The sequence below is a fragment of the Salmo salar genome, chromosome ssa20, assembly GCF_905237065.1.
Source record: "Salmo salar chromosome ssa20, Ssal_v3.1, whole genome shotgun sequence".
Taxonomy (NCBI): domain Eukaryota; kingdom Metazoa; phylum Chordata; class Actinopteri; order Salmoniformes; family Salmonidae; genus Salmo; species Salmo salar.
Genome location: NC_059461.1, coordinates 32548581 through 32573302, shown reverse-complemented (window position 1 = coordinate 32573302; position 24722 = coordinate 32548581). Strand labels below are relative to the sequence as shown.

Genomic DNA, 24722 nt, shown 5'->3' with positions numbered 1-24722 from the left:
GAAAGTGCATCTGAAGCAGAGAATAGCTTAACTCACACATTGTTTACATATTGTTGAGCTATATGTTCTCAATTTAAAAACCAGTACTATACCAGTAGACAATGTAAACTAGGCTAATTATTATACCAGATGTTGTACATGCCTTGTGCTGACATAAAATTGTTTAGTGCAAATCCAACCCTTGTAATCTAGGTAGTATAATGTCGAAGCAGGAGATGATGGTCTTAGCTTAAAACGTACTAACACTACTACCAAGTTCAATGCCAGATACTTTTTTCCCAGGTCTGAGTGGCACTAGGAAGTACCACTGTGATAATGAAGATGATTTGCCTAAGACTACTAAAACAATTACATTTTCTATGCAAAATGTGTTTAAATTGTAAAAGAAAGAAAGAACAGTTAGGCTTTAAGAAATACATTTTATTCAATGAGGCAAGCCAATGCAGAGATGGCACACAAAATACTTGAAATTTCACAACAATATAGTCTATTATTAAAGTTCAGTATGTTTACAGTATCATAAACAATATTTGTTTACATGTTGTTCCATATTACATTTGATATATTCATACAAGTGTACGGAAATAGATTACTATGAAACTGTGTTTCTGTTTAATTAGCAGTTATTGCTACACCCTTCCTTCAGTTTAAGGGGCACTTTTGTCATGACGACAAGGTGACATTGCTCTTTACTCAAATGGCACAACAGAATCATTCAGATTGACCAAGGCACAGCATATTACAATAATTTTGTCTAACTGAGGGATGTCTCCTTTCATGTCTGGAAAAGGATGAGGTAGTAGAGGTAGAAACTGATGCTACTGCAGCATTGCTCATCTTCACAGTGGGAATCCGGTCGACATGGATGGCTTGATAGATCAGCTGGTGAACCTAGAGTACATAAACAAATACAAAGCACACCTGATGTTAGAATATCACTTCTTCAGGTCACTTTGTCACGCCTGCTCCTGCTCCCCCTCTCTGGCGCTCGAGGGTGCCAGGCCGCCCATTATTACGCATACCTGTCACCATCATTACCATCACCATCATTACGCGCATTACTGCAAAGAGAAGTTTCAACAGTGCATTACCACAGAATGTTCATCTGTGAAGTGCCTGTGCTTTAATAGAGGCAACATTGAAGATTAGTGTGTGTTTGTTTGATTAAGTCTGTGTTTGTTGTTTGAAACCTAATCATTGATCAGTAAAAACGAGAAGTCATCCATTAGTGAATGCATTACAAGAACATCCACAGACTCACAATGAAAGCAAGTAGTTGGTACATTGTAGCCATGCAGGTGCGTATTGGGTAAGTAATGGTAATGGGGCTGATTGATTTCTTAGTCCAGGGTCACTCCAAGGTTCACTGCTGTTTAATCTAAGAGAGGGTTTACAGCCAATCTGGGTCATTATGGAGGTTGGTTGAGTGAAATGAAACCTTTGAGGATGTGAGATGGAGGAGGGGAAAGGTTTTTCACAACTATGAAATGGGTCAAAAGGCAACCATATTAATTCAGTGAATGAAACCTTAAATTAAACACACACACTCACATAAACACACTTGAGTGTTACTGTAAATGTAAATTATGGTAACAACAACTTGATTAATATTTGATGTCTGTAATTTCCATGAACATGTCACACTGTACCATATGGCTCGGGGGCTCAGCAGCTCCAACATATTACCTCGATGAATTTCACAGACCCACTTATCAGCAAGAATTTGTTTGGCTTATTTGAATATTTGCACAGCATACTATATTAGTATAGTGCTTGTCACACTATCGCTCAAATACTTCTGCGTAATGTGTGGTGAATTAAGTTAAAACATAAGCTGCCACAAACTGCTAGGGAAAAGATATAAGAGTACATGCTCTGCAGAGCAGCAGTCTTTTTGGGGTCATACACTTACAGCATACACTATATATCCCCTCCGGGCACAAATGATGTGTCAGAAACGCAGCCAAACCAACATTTTCTAATGAGAGCATTCTCCATGTGTCAGTGGAAGGCCTAAGTGAATGCAATGGGTTACATTTATGCAACCCTGTCCAACAGAAAGGTTCGAGATAGAGCTTTTGACACAATTCATCCTGACTAGGGATCCATCTATCCATCGAATTTGAGCAATGACATTTATCCTCCTGCCTCAATTCTCTCTGCATTGCCTTATACCCACATGCACACAGTTTGGTATGAAACCACCTTATGTTTGACATAAAGCACAGTGTAAGTCCATGCTAGCACAAAATATGCAACATTAGCGGTACACCTACAGTATAAAGCCCCCATCATGTCAAGTATTCCTTACTAACCCCTCCAAAACAATGGTGAGGTCACTGCTAGTCAAAAACAAAATTATCCCTTAGGGAGGTGAATCATTAGTATGTCATTCAAATGCACTGAACAAAAATATAAACACAACATGCAACAATTTCAAAGATTTTACTGAGTTACAGTTCATATTAGGAAATCAGTCAATTGAAATAAATTAATTTGGCCCTAATCTATGGATTTCACAGGACTGGGAATACAGATATGCATCTGTTGGTCACAGATACCTTACAAAAAAAGGGCAGGGGAGTGGATCAGAAAATCAGTCAATATCTGGTGTGACCACCATTTGCCTCCTTCGCATAGAGTTGATCGGGCTGTTGATTGTGGCCTGTGGAAGGTTGTCTTACTCCTCTTTAATGGCTGTGCGAAGTTTCTGGATATTGGCCGGATCTGGAACACACTGTCGTGCACGTCGATCCAGAGCATCGCAAACGTGCTCAATGGGTGACATGTCTGGTGAGTATGCAGGCCATGGAAGAACTGGGACATTTTTAGCTTCCAAGAATTGTGTACAGATCCATGCGACATGGGGCCATGCATTATCATGCTGAAACATGAGGTGATGGCGGCAGATGAATGGCACGACAATTCATCGTCATGGTATTTCTGTGCCTTCAAATTGCCATTGATGAAATGCAATTGTGTTCGTTGTCCGTAGCTTATTCCTGCCCATACCATAACCCCACAGCCACCATGGGGCACTCTGTTCACAACGTTGACATCAGAAAACTGCTCGCCCACATGACATCTGCCCAGTATAGTTGAAACCAGAATTTTACCGTGGAGAGCCTACTTCTCCAGCATGCTATTGGCCATCGAAGGTGAGCATTTGCCCACTGAAGTCGGTTACAATGCCAATTTGAAGTCAGGTCAAGACCCTGGTGAGGATGACAAGCAAGCGGATGAGCTTCCCTGAGATGGTTTCTGACATTTTGTGCAAGCTTTCTTCGCTTGTGCAATCCCAGTTTCATCAGCTGTCCGGGTGGCTAGTCTAACTTGATCCCGCAGGTGAAGAAACCGGATGTGGAGGTCCAAATCTAACTGTGGTTACACGGGTCTGCGTTTGTGAGGCTGGTTGGATGTACTGCAAAAGTCTCTAAAATGACATTGGAGGCAGCTTATGGTAAAGAAATTAACATTCAGTTCTCTGGAAACAGCTCTGGTGAACATACCTGTAGTCAGCATGCCAATTGCACGCTGCCTCAAAACTTTAGACATCTGTGGCAGTGTTGTGTTTCATTTATTTATTAATCTACCTTTATTTAACCAGGTAGACTAGTTGAGAACAAGTTCTCATTTGCAACTGTGACCTGGCCAAGATAAAGCATAGCAATTCCACACATACAACAACACAGAGTTACACATGGAATAAACAAAACATACAGTCAATAATACAGTAGAACAAAAGAAATCAAAAAGTCTATATACAGTGAGTGCAAATGAGGTAAGATAAGGGAGTTAAGGCAATAAATAGGCCATGGTGGCGAAGTAATTACAATATAGCAATTAAGCACCGGAATGGTAGATGTGCAGAAAATTAATGTGCAAATAGAGATACTGGGGTGCAAAGAAGCAAGATAAATAAATAAATACTGTATGGGGATGAGGTTGGTAGATAGATGGGCTGTTTACAGATGGGCTATGTACAGGTGCAGTGATCTGTGAGCTGCTCTGACAGCTGGTGCTTAAAGCTAGTGAGGGAGATATGAGTCTCCAGCTTCAGAGATTTTTGCAGTTTGTTCCAGTCATTGGCAGCAGAGAACTGGAAGGAAAGATGACCAAAGGAGGAATTGGCTTTGGGGGTGACCAGTGAGATATACCTGCTGGAACATGTGCTACGAGTGGGTGCTGCTATGGTGACCAGTTAGCTAAGATAAGGCGGGGCTTTACCTAGCAGAGACTTGTAGATAACCTGTAGCCAGTGGGTTTGGCAACAAGTATGAAGCGAGGGCCAATCAACGAGAGCGTACAGGTCGCAGTGGTGGGTAGTGTATGGGGCTTTGGTGACAAAACGGATGGCACTGTGATAGACTGCATCCAATTTGTTGAGTAGAGTGTTGGAGGCTATTTTATAGATGACATCACCGATGTCGAGGATCGGTAAGATGGTCAGTTTTACGAGGGTATGTTTGGCAGCATGAGTGAAGGATGCTTTGTTGCGATATAGGAAGCCAATTCTAGATTAAATTTTGGATTGGAGATGCTTAATGTGAGTCTGGAAGGAGAGTTTACAGTCTAACCAGACACCTAGGTATTTGTAGTTGTCCACATACTCTAAGTCAGAGCCGTCCAGAGTAGTGATGCTGGATGGGCGGGCAGGTGCGAGCAGTGATCGATTGAATAGCATGCATTTAGTTTTACTTGCATTTAAGAGCAGTTGGAGGCCACGGAAGGAAAGTTGTATGGCATTGAAGCTCGTCTGGAGTTTAGTTAACACAGTGTCCAAAGAGGGGCCAGAAGTATACAGAATGGTGTCGTCTGCGTAGGAGTGGATCAGAGAATCACCAGCAGTAAGAGCGACATCATTGATGTATACAGAGAAGAGAGTCGGCCCGAGAATTGAACCCTGTGGCACCCCCATAGAGACTGCCAGAGGTCCAGACAACAGGCCCTCCGATTTGACACACTGAACTCAATCCAAGAAGTAGTTGGTAAACCAGGCGAGGCAATCATTTGAGAAACCAAGGCTGTAGAGTCTGCCAATAAGAATGTGGTGATTGACAGAGTCGAAAGCCCTGGCCAAGTTGATAAATACGGCTGCACAGTAATGTCTCTTATCGATGGCGGGTATGATGTCAGTTAGGACCTTAGGGTGGCTGAGTAAGAACCCATAACCAGGTCTGAAACCAGATTGCATAGCGGAGAAGGTACGGTGGGATTCGAAATGGTCGGTGATCTGTTTGGTAACTTGGCATTTCGAAGACCTTAGAAAGACAGGGTAGGTCTGTAGCAGTTTAGGTCTAGAGTGTCACCCCCTTTGAAGAGGGGGATGACCGCGGCAGCTTTCCAATCTTTGGGAATCTGAGACGATACGAAAGAGAGGTTGAACAGACTAGTAATAGGGGTTGCAACATTTTCGGCAGATAATTTTAGAAAGAGAGGGTCCAGATTGTCTAGCCCGGCTGATTTGTAGGGGCCCAGATTTTGCAGCTCTTTCAGAACATCAGCTATCTGGATTTGGGTGAAGGAGAAATGGTGGGGGATTTGGTGGGTTGCTGTGGAGGGTGCTGTGCAGTTGACCGGGGTAGGGGTAGCCAGGTGGAAAGCATGGCCAGCCGTAGAGAAATGCTTATTGAAATTCTCAAGTATAGTGGATTTATCGGTGGCAACAGTGTTTCCTAGCCTCGGGAGCAGTGGGCAGCTAGGAGGAGGTGGTCTTATTCTCCATGGACTTTACAGGGTCCCAGAACTTTTTTTAGTTTGTGCTACAGGATGCAAATTTCTGTTTGAAAAAGCTAGCCTTAGCTTTCCTAACTGCCTGTGTACATTTGTTCCTAACTTCCCTGAAAAGTTGCATATTCGATGCTAATGCAGAATGCCACAGGATGTTTTTGTGCTGGTCAAGGGCAGACAGGTCTGGAGTGAACCAAGGACAATATCTATTCCTAGTTCTACATTTTTTTAATAGGGCATGCTTATTTAAGATGGTGAGGAAGGCACTTTTAAAAAATAGCCAGGCATCATCTACTGACGGGATGAGGTCAATGTCATTCCAGGATACCCCAGCCAGGTCGATTAGAAAGGCCTGCTTGCAGAATTGTTTTAGGGAGCGTTTGACAGTGATGAGGGGTGGTCGTTTGGTCGCAGACCCATTACGGATGCAGGCAATGAGGCAGTGATCGCTGAGATCCTGGTTGAAAACAGCAGAGGTGTATTTGGAGGGCGAGTTAGTTAGGATTATATCTATGAGGGTGCCCGTGTTTACGGATTTGGGGTTGTACCTGGTAGGTTCATTGATAGTTTGTGTGAGATTGAGGGCATCAAACTTAGATTGTAGGGGTGTTAAGTATGTCCCAGTTTAGGTCACCTAGTAGCACGAGCTCAGAAGATAGATGGGGGCAATCAATTCACATATGGTATCGAGGGCACAGCTGGGGGCAGAGGGAGGTCTATAGCAAGCAGCAAGAGTGAGAGTCTTGTTTCTGGAAAGGTGCATTTTTAGAAGTAGAAGCTCGAATTGTTTGGGTACAGACTTGGATAGTAATACAGAACTCTGCAGACTATCTTTGCAGTAGATTGCAACACCACCCCCTTTGGCAGTTCTATCTTGGCGGAAAATGTGATAGTTAGCGATGGAGATTTCAGCGTTTTTGGTGGTTTTCCTAAGCCACGATTAAGACACGGCTTAGACATCCAGGTTGGCAGAGTCTGCTAAAGCAGTGAGTTAAACAAACTTAGGGAGTAGGCTTCTAATGTTAACATGCATGGAACCAAGGCTTTTACGGTTACAGAAGTCAACAAATGAGAGCACCTGGGGAGTGGGAGTGGAGCTAGGCACTGCAGGACCTGGATTAACCTCTACATCACTAGAGGAACAGAGGAGTAGGATAAGGGTACGGCTAAAGGCTATACGAACTGGCCATCTAGCACGTTCAGAACAGAGAGTAAAAGGAGCAGGTTTCTGGGCATGATAGCATAGATTCAAGGCATAGTGTACGGACAAAGGTAAGGTAGGATGTGAGTACATTGGAGGTAAACCTAGGCATTGAGTAATGATGAGAGAGATATAGTCTCTAGAGACGTTTAAACCAGGTGATGTCATCGCATATGTAGTAGGTGGAACAACATGGTTGGTTAAGGCATATTGAGCAGGGCTAGAGGCTCTACAGTGAAATAAGGCAGTAATCACTAACCTGGACAGTAATGGATGAGGCATATTGATATTAGCGAGAGGCATGCGTAGCCAAGTGAACATATGGGTCCAGTGAGTGGTTGGGCTGACTGGGGACACGGCGATTCAGACAGTTAACAGGCCGATGCTAACAAGCTAACAGTTAGTAGGCCGGGGCTAAACAAGCTAGCAGTTAGCAGACCGGGGCTAGCAAGCTAGCAGTTAGCGGACCGGGTTAGCAAGCAAGCAGTTAGCAGACCGGGGCAAGCAAGCTAGCATTTAGCAGACCGGGGCAAGCAAGCTAGCAGTTAGCAGACCGGGGCAAGCCTGCTAGCAGTTAGCAGACCGGGGCTAGCAAGTTAGCAGAAGGGCCTTTGGGGGACGTCGCGATGGAGGTAAGTCTGTTTTTGCCTCTTCGTGCGGTGACGTCGATAGACCAGTTGTGGATTAGTAGGGTTCCAAGTAGCTCTAGGTAGCTAGCAGGCCGCAGTTAGCAGAATGGGCCTTCAGCGGACGTCGTGCCTGAGGGGCCTGTTGGAATCCTCGTGCAGATTATGTCGGTATTCCAGTCGTAGAGGATCGGCGGAGTTCCGTGCCCCGTACCGGCAGTAGAAGGGGTCCGGATATTGTAGCCCAGGAGTAGGCTTCGGTGGTAGCACAGGAGCCCTGGCCGAGCTAGCTTCAGGCTAATTGGTGCTTGCTCCGGGATGGAAACGCTAGCCAGGAGTAGTCACCCGGGATTGCGGTTAGCTAGTTGCGAAGATCCAGATGAAAATGTTCAGAGTTTGCGGTTGGAATCCGGGGATATGGAGAGAGAAAAAAATAGGTCCGTTATGCTCTGGTTTGTCACATTGTTCGAACTGGCGAGTGCTTTCTGAGCTAAAGGTTAGCTGATGACCGCTAGCAATGGTTTTCTGACTGATAGCTGGTAGGTAGTTAGCTGGCTAGCTTCAGTTGAGGGATTCCAGATCCGAAGTAAATAGAAATACTTTAGAAAAAAAAACAGATCCACGCCACATTGGGTGAGGCGGGTTGCAGGAGAGTATTTAGAAGTTGAGGTTTAGGAAAATATTTTTAAAAGATATGCGAAGAAAAATATGAAAAAAGATATACAAGGGACACGACAGGACAAAGACAAAGACGTCTGACTGCTACGCCATCTTGGATATAATTCTGTGTGACAGAACTACACATTTTAGAGCGGCCTTATATTGTCCCCATCACAAGGTGCACCTGTCCACTGATCATGCTGTTTATTCAGCTTCTTGATATGCTTCACCTGAGAAATTCTCACTAACAGGGATATAAAGAAATTTGTGCACCAAATTTGAGAGAAATAAGCTTTTTGTGCATATGGAACATTTCTGACATCTTGTATTTCAGCTCATGAAACATGGGACCAACACTTTACATGTGTTTATATTTTTGTTCAGTATACATGTTTGTATTTCGGTACGATAACCTTCTCTGGTAGAGCTCCATGATTTCTTCAGGGTATTTTTCTGCGGCATGCAGGCAGTTGTCTGTCTCCTTGTATTCTGAGAATGATGTAAATGTTGGGTTCAGTGGAATGTTAATGGTTTGGAACATCTGTTATGTTGTGATGATCGTTATTAAGAGACTCTCAGGGTGCCGGTAGCTCTGCAGTTTAAAAGACAGGAGAAGTTCATTACCATATGCTGTCCTCTCTAATGTCTTTCTGCTCTGGACAGAGTTTTCATTTAAGCTATTTCTTTCTCTCTCTAGTTGTGACTTCACTTTCCTTTTTAGGCTGTAATTTTTTGTCTGGGCAAGAGTCACAGCATTTTTTCAGGCTGTATTCAATCAATACTTTCGGCAGTGATGGATGTTTTTCTCCAGGATGACACGCATTTACTGTCTAGTTTTGTGTATTACCCCTTATGCACACGCAGACACTATTCAGGAGTAATCCAGTGTCAGGGTTTATATGTGTCACAGGAAATTTTCCAGGGACACTCATATTTATGGGCCATTCCAACACACACCCATTTATTAGGCCCCTTTTTGCCTACTTCAGCAGAAAATAATGGCCCGTGCAACCTAATTGCTGCATCAAGGAAAAGCACTCCTTTGTAAAAAGATAAACAAGGAGGCAGCTATAACACCGAACAGGAAATTCTGCAGATACAAATGTTTTCTCTGTCAGAGCCATTTACCATTTACCATTATGGAAGATCAGTGATGTTGCTTTCCCTGTAACAGGCTTTGGTCTAGGGTAGATAGATATATTTATTTGACCATTTGAAACCTCTTACGGATCCGCCCCTTTTTTACAGTTTTCGCCTAAAATGACATACACAAATCTAACTGTAGGAGAATATAACACATTAGATCTGGTAAAAGATAATACAAAAAAAAAAGTTTTTTTATTAAATTTTTTACCATCAACTTTGAAATGCAAGAGAAAGGCCATAATGTATTATTCCAGCCCAGGCACAATTTATATTTTGGCCACTAGATGGCAGCAGTGTATATGCAACGTTTTGGACTGATCCAATGAACCATTGTATATCTGTTCAAAATGTTGTATCAAGACTGCCCAAATGTGCCAAATTGGTTTATTAATACATTTTCAAGTTCATAATTGTGCACTCTCCTCAAACAATAGCATGGTATTCTTTCACTTTAATAGTTACTATACATTTTACAGTGCAGTTAGATTAACACGAATTTAAGCTTTCTGCCTATATCAGATATGTTTATGTCCTGGGAAATGTTCATTCTACTTACAACCTCATGCTAATCACATTAGCCTATGTTAGCTTAAGCGTCGGTGGTGGCGGGGGGAGGGGGGGGGGCTAAAGGTTAAGAGGTTAAAACACAATACAACGACACGTGGATAATGCATTTGAAATCATTGAGGATGACACAAAAAAGTTTGAAAACGTATTTCCATTGTGGTCCTTTTAAAAGGGCGACAGCACTTCCTGATTTGGCCTCGTTTTGAAGATTGCTCATTAAGAAATGCTAGCGGCAATGACTGAAGCTAATTGAGAGTTATCTTGGGGGTGTGATTTGATGTGGGTGTGTTATGTTCGCATATTATACCGTGACAGGTACGGTTGTTTGTCCCTCCTGATTCACCGTAGCAACAACATAGCCACTTCCTCAAAATAGTCACTTCCTTAAAATAGTCAGAATTATGTCTAAGATAAATCAAGAAATCTGTAATTAATTTAGACGTTTTTGCCAAAGAGGTCCTAGTAACGCAATTTTACATCTAGCGAAGTGTTTGGTGCAGTATTTTTTTAAGTAGAAAAATTTGCTAAAAAACTACTCAGTGCACTGCATACAGTCTATTGAGTCAGGACATTCTGTCTGTGCACTCAGGACTGATTTCTGAGAACAATAACATGTCTGCAAGTTGTTAAACTATCGTAAATAAAGCACAAGCTACACGCTGTTTATCAGTGCCCAAAATCACTTGCTAGCTAGCTAAGTTCCAACTCTGTGTTTGTCAATGAAGCTAGCAAGTAGTAGACAGCAGGCACATTGAGCAGCCAGGCCACAATCAGCTTATCAAGTCACTGGTGAGTGGCGACGTTTGTGCTTCAGTGCTGTTTAGTTTTTACAACTTTCTCACTTACCAGAGTGTGAGTCTGTCAGGCAGTGTTTCTTAGGGAATCATGTTACAAAACAGGTCGTGGGAGGACACAAATGCTTGCGAATGGGAAGTTACAGTTGTGACCGTCTCAATTCTCATTTTGCCCAACAAATGGGCAGACTAGAGCGATTGACACTATCAAACACATAAGGAAGTGGCCACTCCATAAAAGGCGTAGTGCCAAGGGTGATTTCAACATAACATTGGCGACGTGTTGTCTTATGTAAACTAAACAAGTCTGAGGCACTGCGGAATGGGCAGGTCTGTCTCACTGTCTGGAGGTTCTGGCTGCTATGATTGGATAAAGCACACAGCTGATAGAGCGCAATCAGCACAGCTGCTTCTCTCATGTTAGTGGGCATTGGGCAAGTGGGCATGATCATAGTTCATACCCAACCCTCCAGTAAGTTTTGACAAACTCACAAAACTCAGTTTTGGAACGAGACTGACTTTATTACCAAAATTATCCTATTTACACTTTGTAGTAAATTTTGACACTAGAATGAATGTTTCTGACTCATACCGATGCCAGACAGGCTGTTTAAAACTAAAGAAGATGGTTCAAAAATTGACAAACATAAACATAGAAGGCCTAGGCTACACAGTAGAGCTAGCCTACTAAGCATACTTGGGTTATATAAATAACACACAACAAAATAAAGGACAAGACGACATTGTCATAGCCATAGAGCAGGACCCTCAGAAGATCAGTGATCACAGGCTCCTAATCTGAGTTAGATGATGGCTTGATGATGGTGATGCCAGGTGATGCTAGATGATGCTGATGCAGTTGATGCCACATGAGGGTGATTCAGTTTGCTTGCCAGCTCTGATGTTATCCTCAGCCTCTGTCTAGTCTTTGATGCCTTGTGATGGTGATGGAGTTGGCATACTGCAGGGTCACTGTCTTCTCTCTGCTGTTCTCTCCTCTAGGTGTGGCAGTGTGGGGGGAGCATGGAGGTGCTGCCCTGCGCCAGAGTGGCGCACATCGAGCGGACCAAGAAGCCATACAACAACGACATTGACTACTATGCCAAGAGGAATGCCCTGCGGGCCGCCGAGGTCTGGATGGATGAGTACAGGTCCCACGTCTACATGGCCTGGAACATCCCCATGAATGTGAGTGTAACCATAGTCTCACAGCAGCTGACCTACGAAGAAACCTAGAATGGCTAGAGTCATGGCTTTTGTATCCATAGAAAAACAATTACATTAGATGACACAACAGGCATTCTATTGCTAATCTAGAGGAGGTGGTTCGATGAACCAAGCACGTGATGCGTAACCTTGCTTGAGACCTGAAGACTTGTGGTTCACAATGCAGCTGGTCACAAGAGCCTGGCTGGCTTTTCACCCCACCCACCCATCCATCCATCCCATCCTCACCACTTGTTCATTCAGACCAGCAGCCTGTTCTGTGCCGAGCAGGGTGGCCCCCTCTAGACAGACTGCTAGGCCTCAATGGATATTCAGATTTCATTCCACTCGACCTTCAGAGCAGCTCAGTGAGATCTGAACGACGACGTCAGGCTCTGAGTGGTGGAGCGGAGTGAAGAGCTGAAACCAAATGAATGACTAATTTAATCAGTGCCACTTTCATACACATCAGTTAAGATGTAATTGCTTTCAAGGGCCTTTGAAATAGGCATGGAAAATAATAAACAGCTATTTTCAATAATAAATAAAAAGGGATTAATGGAGAATACTAATTGTCATGTCTAGTAAAGGAGTACTGCAATGATCTGAGTGGCACAGTGGGCGGTGACAATACTTTAAAACATAGCCTGGTAGTAATTGTAATGTTTTCAAGACATTATTGTCATTAGAAACAAACTTTGGATTGTGTTTCACTTAAACAAGGCCTCCTGCACAGGGGCACATTACGGTAATGATCCCAGGGAGGCCAATGCTTCTGTTAATATGGCTGAACGGTCATTCAAAACACAGGGAGAGGCACAATGGATACAGGCAAGAGGACAGTAACTAAGACAGCACCCTATTAACAAACTGCCTCATCGCCCAACATTGTTCGTCCAATGTAATTACGAACACAGTGGTACAGTGCTCTATTAACCCTCTGTCCCATGGTGCAGAGTTATTTTGTGCATAATGCTATAACTAATATATCTCCCATTCCCAACACCACACACACAGGATCACATAGTCTTGTTATTGGTTAGAGAGGCTGGAGGAGAAACCAATTACTCCGGTAGGAGGGCAGGGTCTGATTCACTGTGATTACCACCATGTAGTCCAAACAACATCTCTCAAATGGAATGCATCTGTTTTAGCTAATAAAAATAACAGAGGACAATGCCAGTGCTCATTATTCACAGATATTAAAATATAGCTGATACCTGTGGCTGGATGTAGTGAAGTATGCTTAAAGGCCCAGTGCAATCAAAACATGAATTGCCTGTGTTTTGTATACTGTCACGGGTACTTAGGGCAGGAGGAAGGAGTAGAGTCAAATGCAGGAGATATCGTCCAGTAGCTCGAAGTTTATTCACACCCACACACTAGGTGATCAAAAGGCACTGGGAGTGCACAATACCCAAAAGGGAAACAGGTAATCCACAAAGGGAAAATCATGCACGGGGCGCAGCCCGGCGAGAAAATAAATCCTCCAATATAAAAACGGTAGAGAAGAAACGGCCACAGCGTAAACCCGCTGAAAAACAAACAATCTCGCACAACACACAACCCCAAAGGAACAAACTAAATACCCCCCCACTAATGACAGAAATGACAACAGGTGCGGACCTAGACAGACAAAACACAATGAACACAGAAACACAGATCGGCGGCAGCTAGTAGACCGGCGACGACGACCGGCGACCGCCGCCCGGCCGAGGAGGGGCACCATTTTCTGTGGATACTGTGACATATACACTGAGTGTACAAAACACAAGAAACACCTTCCTAATATTAAGTTGCAACCCCTTTTGCCCTCAGAACAGCCTTAATTTGTCGGGCATGGACTACAAGGTGTCGAAAGTGTTCCACAGGGATTCTGGCCCATGTTGACTCCAATGCTTCCACAGTTGTGTCAAGTTGGCTGGAAGTTCTTTGGGTGGTGGACCATTCTTGATGCACATAGGAAATTGTTGAGCGTGAAAAACCCAGCAGTGTTGCAGTTCTTGACACACTCAAACCGATGCGACTGGCACCTACTACCATAGCTTTTCAAAGGCACCAAAATATTCCATCTTGCACATTCACCCTCTGAATTGCACACATACACAATCCATGTCTCAATTGACTCCAGGCTTAAAAATCCTTCTTTAACCTGTCTCCTCCCCTTCATCTACACTGATTGAAGTGGATTTAGGTGACATCAATAAGGGATCATACTGTAGCTTTCATCTGCATTCACCTGGTCAGTTTATATTATAGAAAGAACAATGTTTTGTACACTCAGTGTATATTTCCACACTGTGAGGTTGGAATAATACTCAGAAATTGTGAAAATTATCATAATGCTTTTTTATTGTAAGAGCTGCTTGAAAATACCTCCTGAAATTTCAGCCTGTTTGGTGGGATGGAGTTTTGGCCTGCCTTGTTACATCACAAGACCAATAAGAAAGAGAGTTCCAAACCTCTCTGCCAATAACAGCTTGTTTTCTGTTTCCCCCTCCCCACTTAAGAAATTGCTCTTTGCTAAGAAGCTATTTATGTTTTATTTTTGGCAAGTTGAATTGAAAACAATCACAGTAAGGTACTTAATTGTTACCAACACACTATTTGATATTTAAGGTTTAGAAACAGCTGCGGTCCAAACAGAAACAGGCTGCAGTACAAACACTTCAAAGACACACCCTTATGCCCTTGGGGGAATCCCCGTCGCCATCTTGGAGGGCGGCTTAAATTATTAGCCAAGCAAGGGAAGCAACATTGTCACGATTGTGTGTAGGAACGGACCAAGGCGCAGCGTAAATATCGTTCCACATATTTTATTATAATGTGAAACTATGCATACAATAAACAATAAACAAAAACAACAAACCGTGACGACAGAGGTGCAACATGCACTAACTCAAAATAATCTCCCACAAACAAAGGTGGGAAAAACAACTACTTAAATATGATCCCCAATTAGAGACAACGATGACCAGCTGCCTCTAATTGGGGATCATCTAAAAACCCCAACATAGAAAAACAGAAACTAGAACCAAACATAGACAAATAAAAATAGAATTAACCCCCCAGTTACGCCCTGACCTACTCTACCATAGAAAATAAGAGCTCTCTATGGTCAGGACATGACAGTACCCCCCCCACACACACAGGTGCGGACTCCGGCCGCAAAACCTGAAGCCAAAAGGGAGTGTTAGGGGGGGTGTCTAGTGTTGGTGGCGGTTTTGGTGAAGGACGAAGAACCTTCTCATCCTGCGGATCCTCCCGCATCGAAGGCGGTTCTGGTGCGGGACGAAGAACCCTCTCATCCTGCAGATCCGCCAGCATAGGAGGCGGCTCTGGTGCGGGACAAAGAACCCTCTCATCCTGCAAACCCACCAGCATCGAAGGCGGTTCTGGTGCGGGACGAGGAACCCTCTCATCCTGCGGATCCTCCAGCATAGGAGGCGACTCTGGTGCAGGACGAAGAACCCTCTCATCCTGCAAACCCACCAGCATCGGTGGAGGCTCTGAACCGCAAACCGTCGCTGGAGGTTCCGGATCGCAGACAGTCGCTGGAGACTCCGAACCGCAGACCATCGCTGGAGGCTCCGGACCGCAGACCGTCGCTGGAGACTACGGACCGCAGACCATCGCTGGAGACTCCGGACCGCAGACCGTCGCTGGAGGCTCCGGGCCACGGGCCGTCTCAGGAGGCTCCGGGCCGTGGGCCGTCTCTGGAGGCTTCGGGCTGTGGACCGTCTCAGGAGGTTCCTGACTGTGGACCGTCTCAGGAGTTTCCAGACTGTGGAACGTCTCAGGAGGTTCCGGACTGTGGACCGTCTCAGGAGGTTCCGGACTGTGAAACGTCGCCGGAAGCTCCGGACTGGGAACTGTCGCCGGAAGCTCTGGACTGGGAACTGTCGCCGGAAGCTCTGGACTGGGAACTGTCGCCGGAAGCTCTGGACTGGGAACTGTCGCCGGAAGCTCGGAACGGGAAGGTGCACTGGAGGCCTGATGCGTGGGGCTGGCACAGGTGGTGCCAGACTGGTAACACGCACCTCAGGGCGAGTGCGGAGAGTAGGCACAGGACGCACCAGACTGGGCAGGCGCACTGGAGGCCTGGTGCGTGTAGCCGGGACAGGTGGCACCAGACTGGTGACACGCACTTCAGGGCGAGTGCGAGGAGAAGGCACAGGACGTACCTGACTGAGGACACGCACTCCAGGGAGAGTGCAAGGAGGAGGCATAGGACGTACTGGGCTGTGGAGGTGCACTGGAAACCTGGTGCGTAGAACCGGTGCAGGCTATACTGGACCGTGGAGGCGCACTGGAGGTCTGGAGCGTAGAGCTGGTACAACCCGTCCTGGCTGAATGCTCACTTTATCGTTCCACATATTTTATTATAATGTGAAACTATGCAAGACATACAATAAACAATAAAGAAAAACAACAAACCGTGACGACAGAGTTGCAACATGCACTAACTCAAAATAATCTCCCACAAACAAAGATGGGAAAAACCCCAACATAGAAAAACAGAAACTAGAACCAAACATAGAAAAATAAAACTAGTATAAACCCCCCCATTCACGCCCTGACCTACTCTACCATAGAAAATAAGAGCTCTCTATGGTCAGGACGTGACAAACATAAGCCCCTCAGCCCTCGTTTTCAGTTGGCTTTACGAGTGTACAATTATGTTCACTCCGGGGCCTGAAACTCCCCATAATTCAATTTGCAACGATTGTACATCCGCTAAGAAAAGTCTGCGAAAACATAAAAACAACATCAATGGAGAAGTCAACGTACAAGTGTAAGTAAAAACGAATGCAAATAATTTTGAAATTGTGCTACTTATGCACATGACGGCACAAACACGTCTCATAAAAAGTTAATGTTTTTGTTTGGTTATCTTTTGGAAATTTTAGAAATAAAACATTTTTCTTCCTCATAAGTTCCAGCTAGGCAGGCTAACGTCAGTTAGCTCATACATTTGCTAGCTATCACACAGTAGGCGTATATTAATAATTATATATGTAGTATAAGTAGACATACAATCATAATTGACTGTAGCACAAGTAAAGTACCCACAAGATACCGGTGGCTGAAAACACAATCATCGCGGGTTGAACGAGTGACAAATTTCCGACCAAGGGTGGTCCATTTCAAAATCATTCCTTCCTCCCTCGCCCATTGCCCTGAAAGCGTATACTCGTCAGATGTCATGATACGTCATCAGAAGTGTCCAATTAATTTGAGGGCTGAGGGGATAGGGTGTGTCTTTTCATTGTTTGGACCACAGCCAGTGAGTCTTTCTCTTAATGAGGCAGTGCATGTCTGCTGTGGAGGCCAGGGCACAGTGCAGAGCTCAGAGCAGAGCAGAGCAGAGCAGAGCAGAGCAGAGCAGAGCAGTTATTAAGCATTCCCCACATCAATTTGAGAAGCCACCTCCATGCACAACGCTGCCCGGCGTGGCAGGGCCATGAACACTCATAATTAAGCAGCTGATTAGAATTTGCACAGCATACTGTCATGTCTAATGAAAGAACAATGATTGTCCCACATGACAGCCTCCATCCATCCACCTCTTAACCAAATACACTCTTCTCTCAGGCTCCTTCTTAACTTTTTTCCTTTTCCACCCTTTCTCCTTCCAGAAATCTTATGAGCCCTCCATTTTTCTAATTACATGAAGAATAGTCATATGTTGCTTAGCTTAAGTAATTGTGTCCTGGTTTAATGTGATTTCTCCGTGTTTGCTACCAGAACCCTGGGGTTGACTATGGGGACGTGTCTGAGCGGGTGGCCTTGAGGAAGAGGCTGCAGTGTCGGAGCTTCCGCTGGTACCTGGAGAATGTCTACCCAGAGATGCGCATCTACAACAACACCATCACATATGGGGAGGTGAGACATTCCCTATTCACTATCAATAATAGGTTTACAATACAAAAACATAATCAGGTTTTGAGTGGAAGACCTGTACTGATGTAGTGGAAGACCTGTACTGGATGTAGTGGAAGACCTGTACTGGATGTACTGGAAGACCTGTACTGGATGTAGTGGAGGACCTGTAATGGATGTAGTGAAAGCTGTACTGGATGTAGTGGAGGACCTGTACTGGATGTAGTGGAAGACCTGTACTGGATTCAATTTTCACAACACAATACAAAAACAGGTGGAATATGTGCAGCCTACTGTGTGTTTGAAGAAAGCTGACAATAACATTCTACAAAGAATAAAAACATCACATTAGTTTGCCAAGAGATTATTAATTCATCAACCCACACATTCTTGAAATCTCCTCTTCAGTCTTCTGTTGAATTATCTTGTCTCTTTCAGTGATTGCAGAGTGTGCTTTGTTGTAAGGAATGCATCAGTATAAGAAGCAGTGTTTGTTTTAATATCACATACAGTGTTAGTCAAGCTATGTTTAAATGCTGTATGCACAAGCAATCTATCGTCGACAGTGTATTTTATCCCATCTGCACTTCAAAGATTACATGTTGAAGGGAAATTAATTCATTCACAGGGAGTCATCGAAAGGTAAAGGTATCATGTTTCCATCGCAACACGGCATAGCTACAAGATTCAATGCAATTTCCCCGTAATGAGATTTAATTAAACAGTTATTAGCTTTCGATGCCTACTTGATTGTTTTGAGCTCGACTGCACAACCCTGCACAGCAAAAAAGATTCTGACAGGACGAGAAATTGAATGCAAGAAGTCAGACAGTCAATTCGGAATCATTTTAAAATAAAAGTCAAGCCTTTTACTTATTGATTTCAAATTCAGAGAAGGGGAAGAAAATCAGCCTTTTCAAATATATGGTCGGCATATATCAGAAGTAAACTACAGATTCATCAAGCAGCACAATGTTGGTGGCCCTGGTTCTTCTACAGTCTTGATATGAATGATGTCTACGCCGGCGTCTTGCAAATGGATTCCTCAAAGCAGCTCCCATTTAGGTTGCACTATTTCAAATCTGCGACAAGCCACGGAACAGTTACCTTGTGTTGCCATAGCGCAGCAGCTGAAGCTCATCTGTCATTGGAACTTCAGCTGCACCCCCTGCACTGACCAGACCAGCAGAGCGGAGCCTATCTGACAACACAACATGATAGATATCTTCACAGGGTGGAAATAAAGTGATACACATTCAAATCACATACCTCCACCAACACATACCTCAACTAACACACACTACCATCTGGACTAGGAGTCTAGAACATTGAAGAGGTTTTTGTTGCTTACATGATACCCTATCTTAGAATAAAATTAAATCTCTCATTACTATAGTGTGTAGATGATTTGTTTATGAGACATTGTGAGATGACAAAGTGGCGTTGCATTTCCTAAGGGACAGATTTATTAAGAGTTACCTTTTACAGTATTTTCTAGACAAGAGGTTCTAAAAAATTATAGAAAAAGGGTTAGAAAAGACTGTTATAACAACAATTTTGAGTTTATACCTTTTTGTTTCCTTCTCGAAATAACAAATGTAAACTTTAACCTGAATCAGGAACAATAAGGTCTCTGTCTGTTGTGTTGCAGGTCAGAAACAGTAAGGCCAGTGGCTACTGTCTGGACCAGGGATCAGAGGACGATGACAAAGCCATCCTCTATCCCTGCCACGGGATGTCCTCACAGGTTAGCAGATTTCACTCCAATTATCATTGATATATTTACAAATAATATAAAGACTGTTCAGAATTTCAAAGTTGATTGAATGTGAACGTACCTTTTTTCTTCAACAAATAACAGTGTTTAAGCGTTATTCTTACATTATACAGTGTAATGCCATGGTATCTCATTATTGACAGCCAAGCAAAATAACATTTCATTTTGGGGAAAAAGCTCAGAATTGTGAATATATTCTGCTAAATGTGGTTTTAAGAAGTCTAGGCACTACAAAGTCCTCCTGAAGTGGAAGTAATTCATCAGCCAGTAGCTTTTTGCTTTCTTATTTGTTTGTTCTAATATTGTAATCCATGGCCTCTAGAGCCCCCTGGAAGTTTCATTAGAGAATGTTCACTAGGTGCTGACCTGTGAGTGCCAGGGCAAAAGGGGCTTTGCGACTATTTTTGTTGTGCACATGCAGCAAAACTAAAGCTCACGCCTGAGAAACAATCATGCAAATATTATTCATGGCTGATTTTTTGTCCACCCTCCAGATGCAGAGTGACATGTTTATTATCAGTCGCATGCTGAATATAAATACATTGTTGAGCACTGGGTGGCTCTTTCCTCCTTCCCTCCTTCTGATAGAGCTCAGTGCAGTCCAGTAATGTAAAGCTACATCAAGTCTTTAATTCTAACCTCAGGGGAAATAAACAAATGGGAATGAATTTTATGCCATTGTATCATTAGATTACAACGATGACTGGCACTATTCTACTACACATGACCCAATTCAATTTTTGGAGCCGTTTAGATTTTTACTGAACCTTTCCAATTCCGTATGAAAAATGTAATTGTGCTGAATAAATCTTTATTGTGCCTCTTAAAAGTCTGTCTCTGTTTCCACCATGCCTCCTGTAAGGAGATTTAAAACCAGGAGGACAATGGCACACCTTGTCCATTTGGCTAATCCTAATATAGGGCATGGCAGAGGATGGAGGTTCCAGGCCCAGGGTCTCCCCACTCAACCCCTTGGCTCATCCCAGCAGGAATCTCAGCTATGTATGGTGTACATGGAGCACTGGATGTTGCTCCCTGTTTTCTGTTTGCATCACTTATGCTAAGAGGCCTCTTAAATCCCCAGCCATGGGCTGTGTAGTAGTCATGGCCTGCATAGCAAATCGCACCCTTCCCCCTATATAGTTCCCTACTTTTGACCAGGGCCCATAGGGAATAGGGTGCCATTTGGGACACAAACAGGGTGTTTCACATCACACACTGGTCTCCTGGTGTGGCTCAGCCCCCATAGGGAGAGGACATGTCCTGTCTTCTGTCCAGGCTAATATACGGTGAGCCTGCCTGCCTGGGCCATACATGTAACATAAGCCTGCATGGCCCCTCACAAAGTACAGTAATCTCAGTGGGACATTGCAGTGCTGTCGCTCCATGGTAGAGCGAGGGGCGGAGGGGGGATTACCGTAGCAGGTGGTCTCCCTCTGAAATACTTTCTCCTATACAATAAAACACAAACATAATTTACTGTGCTCTACCCTGCTGTGTTAATGAGACAATTGGTGAACACATGATTAGCCTGACCCAAAGAGGCTCCCCCCAAACCTTACGGCTTCAAGAAAGTAATTGAGCATCAGCTTCTAATATAATGCTTTGAGAACAGGTTGATTGGCTTGGCAGAATAATTTTGTTATGTTGGCTAAGTATTTGTAATAGTAACATTTTAACTGCATTAGGAAATAAAGGTATCCACTCCGTAACGCTGTCAACACATTTTAACAGGGATTATGTCTTTGGCCTGTGCCCAGTTCTCGTTTACACTACTGATAAATCATCTTATGATGCCATTTGCTACACATTTCACAACCCGTACACTAGGATGGCAAATCCGTTTGAGGTATTTTGAAGGAATAAAAAGAAGAGTAAAATGAATGAATTACAAAAATGAATCACTTAATCGTTTATGATCTATTAGCCTTGCTGCCAGGCAGGAAGCCACTTCTAAACAAAATTTTGCAGCAGACAGCATATAGTTTTAAAAACCTTTATTGGTATTTGAAACACTTTCTCTTGGTATTTCAATAGAAATAGTGAAAAGGAAATCAGCTACAGGATATTAACCAGGCCCAAGGTAGTAAAAGTTTATATTTTTTACTCAAACCATAGCCTCCTTCAAACAAGTGTACCTTGAAAAGTCTGGACAAGTACGTGGCAAACCCATTCCATATTTTTCATATGTTCCAAATTGGTGTCTCTTAATTGTTATAAGAGTGCAGCACTCTGCTAAAAGAGCACCCAGTCAGCTTCAGTTATAGCTACAGTACAGCCTGTTAGCTCCACATGAGCTGGCTGGTATATCGTTTATCCAGCTCTGTGTATTTGGATTAAGAGAGTGGTAACAGAAAATATAAACCGGCAGCTATCAGCAGCCATTCATTCAGCTGCAAGGCTCATATATTTTCCATCTAAGCCAAGTCCTCAACAGTATGGGTTCAAAAGCATTCTGTTACATTGATCACCCTCCTCTTGTTCTGGTTCATACAGTTACGTGTAGCTCCGTTACAATACCCCCTCTTAGCTGGATGACTGGGGAACAATGGAGAAGAGCAGCATTTCACAGTGTGTGTCAAGTGGGTTGTATTGAAGACCCCCTTATCTTTGGCATCTAATTTCTGTGAGAGGATCAGTGTAATGAATAATATATGTTAACTCTACTGTATCCTAATGTAAAAGATATGAGGCACAGACATACACCATTTCATGTACTGGATTAAACGTCTAGGGATAATATTTGGTTGAGAAAATCTTTAGCATTAATTAACTATATAATTTCTATCTGTATATAATGCCCTCGGAAAGTCACATAATAGACTTAGCTCCAAAAATATTAAGATAATTGAAGTCTGCATACAGTTCATGAATTTGCTCACTGAATCAGAGTTGGATGATGAAAATACCTTCCGGTGCACTGCAATATCTATGAACTACTTGCCAATTTTATTTGCAGCATTTACTCAAATGTACAGTATTTTGGATCCATGCTTATTTTTGCTACAATCAAATGATCTGCCTGATGTTCATCTCTGTTTCAGCTTGCCCGTTACTCAACAGAGGGGCTTCTACAACTAGGACCCCTAGGGTCGACCACCTTTCTGCCTGACACCAAATGTCTCATCGACGACGGAAGAGGGCGCACGCCCAGCTTGAAAAAATGTGAATCTGTTTCACGGGTTTCCCAGAGGCTGTGGGATTTTACACAGGTAAAAACAAAACACAAATGGATTAAAATCAAATAATTGATCAATGTTTCTGAAAAGAGCCTCTGGCTTCTTTGGAATAACTCAGTCATGTAATGCATACATATAGATGGATTGAGGTAAAACAAATTGTTCTGTATAATACGATGAGCCATGTGTTAAATGTTAGATTAAATGTGGTTGCTGCTGGTAAAGGTCCCTCCATTGCAGAAGACTATGCAAAATCCCACTGAGCATAGTAAAACACATTTCCCACTTTCATTCAGTGCATTTGCATTCACAACTGGCTCATAGAAGGATAATAGCAATGTTGATTCTACTTTGAAGTGTGCCAGTACTGCGTATAATAACACTATTTGAACCATAATATCTACCATCAGGATTATAGAAAGTGATTTGAGGTTATGCAAAGTTAGTTGGAAGAATGTGTTCTTTTTCAATATCAGTGTTTCTGATATGATCTTTTCCCATTTTTTTTTGCAGAATGGTCCAATCATCAGCAGGGACACTGGACGGTGCATGGAGGTGGAGATGTCCAAAGATGCCAACTTCGGCCTTCGACTGGTGGTGCAGAGGTGTTCTGGTCAAAAGTGGATGATACGGAACTGGATAAAGCATCCGAAGCATTGAGGCAAGACATTACCTCTGAGAAAAGAATACCATTTCAATCTTGGAGGGCAAACCCATGGACAGACAGTCTGAGAGCATTCCACATGAGATAGCTATAGGCCCTGGGACTGATGAGATGAGTAGTTCACAGTGTGTGGACTCTTCTATGGACTGTGTGCACTGTGCCCTCCCCTTAGGGCATAGAGCTTTCAACTGCTGAATCTTTAGAAGAATATATGTTTTTAGCTGAGCTGGGGGTCAAACATGGAGAGCATACCATAGGCCTACAGCGAGCTAGACAGTACTGTTTGAAATGCTTTTTTACAGAACATCCACCTATGTACAAAATTAATAATAAGACAATGGAATGCAACTCCTAAGGGGGTTCAACACTGACAATGACAAGCAATGTGTATTTGATATAAAGCCAATCCCAGGAATCTTTGCAGATCAAAATATGAAATTGCTTATCAGTCACCATATCAACTTGTAATTACTTCAGGCTATCATTTGGAGAATTTCTTTGGACATTTCGCTAACCTGTTAAGAGATTTAATATGCTTCAAAAAGCTGTTCATCCTCCCGATGAACTGATCAGGATGCAAAGCAACTACTGTTCTCACAAATACAAAAGGATATTCTTTTCTCTTTTTCTTTTTGACTGCATTGCTCGCCACTGATTATCAGAGCAATAACGTGCCTTTTTCCATCCTTATGAGTCATCTGACCAGGGAATGTCAATTACACAAGCATGTACAAATTAGTTTAAAGCAATTAATATATAAACCAACGTAAATATGGCTAAATAATAGTAATATATTGTAAAATTGAAATTGATATTAGTCCTCTAAGAACAGTTAGGATAATAAAAATGTTTTTATGATGACCCAGGAGTACATTTTGTAAAACTGGATTAATTCAAGAATTCTAGATTGTAAACCATTGTTCACAGAGCAAGGTAGTGTATATAATGGAACATTCCAAGATTTCTAAAGATGTTTCTTACTCACAATGCTGTTCACTGCATGTTACATGGAAGGCAGGTCCTATTTTTACGGATGTAAAGACAGATGCTGGTGGTTGTTTGACACTGACAGCGAGCACAATTATCTGCCTTTGTTGTGTTTCCACTTAGTCTCCTACTGGATTCTGGCCTCAACTCTCTAATCGTTAAAACCCACCCACAGGATAGCATGTCTTCACAAAGTACTGAAAGCTTTCCAATTTATTATGCTCAGCAAGAAACTCTTTCCCCATTGTATTTTCTGATGCCCGGCCAACTTTGAAGATAAATAATTATTCTCTAAACCTTTT

General features: G+C 43.1%; 1 protein-coding gene across 2 annotated transcripts in view; it reads left to right on the top strand.

The window, feature by feature from the left end:
* LOC106580456 (polypeptide N-acetylgalactosaminyltransferase 9) overlaps nucleotides 1-24294 on the top strand; it is a 140940-nt gene extending 116646 nt beyond the window's left edge. For both annotated transcript variants that reach the window (XM_014161543.2, XM_014161544.2), the window contains 5 exons: nucleotides 11727-11912; nucleotides 17679-17816; nucleotides 19465-19560; nucleotides 22635-22802; nucleotides 23283-24294. In XM_014161543.2, the coding sequence (XP_014017018.1) occupies nucleotides 11727-11912; nucleotides 17679-17816; nucleotides 19465-19560; nucleotides 22635-22802; nucleotides 23283-23429 (735 nt within the window). In that variant the 3' untranslated portion in view covers nucleotides 23430-24294. The remainder of the gene's footprint in view (nucleotides 1-11726; nucleotides 11913-17678; nucleotides 17817-19464; nucleotides 19561-22634; nucleotides 22803-23282) is intronic.
* Nucleotides 24295-24722: the final 428 nt, after the last annotated feature.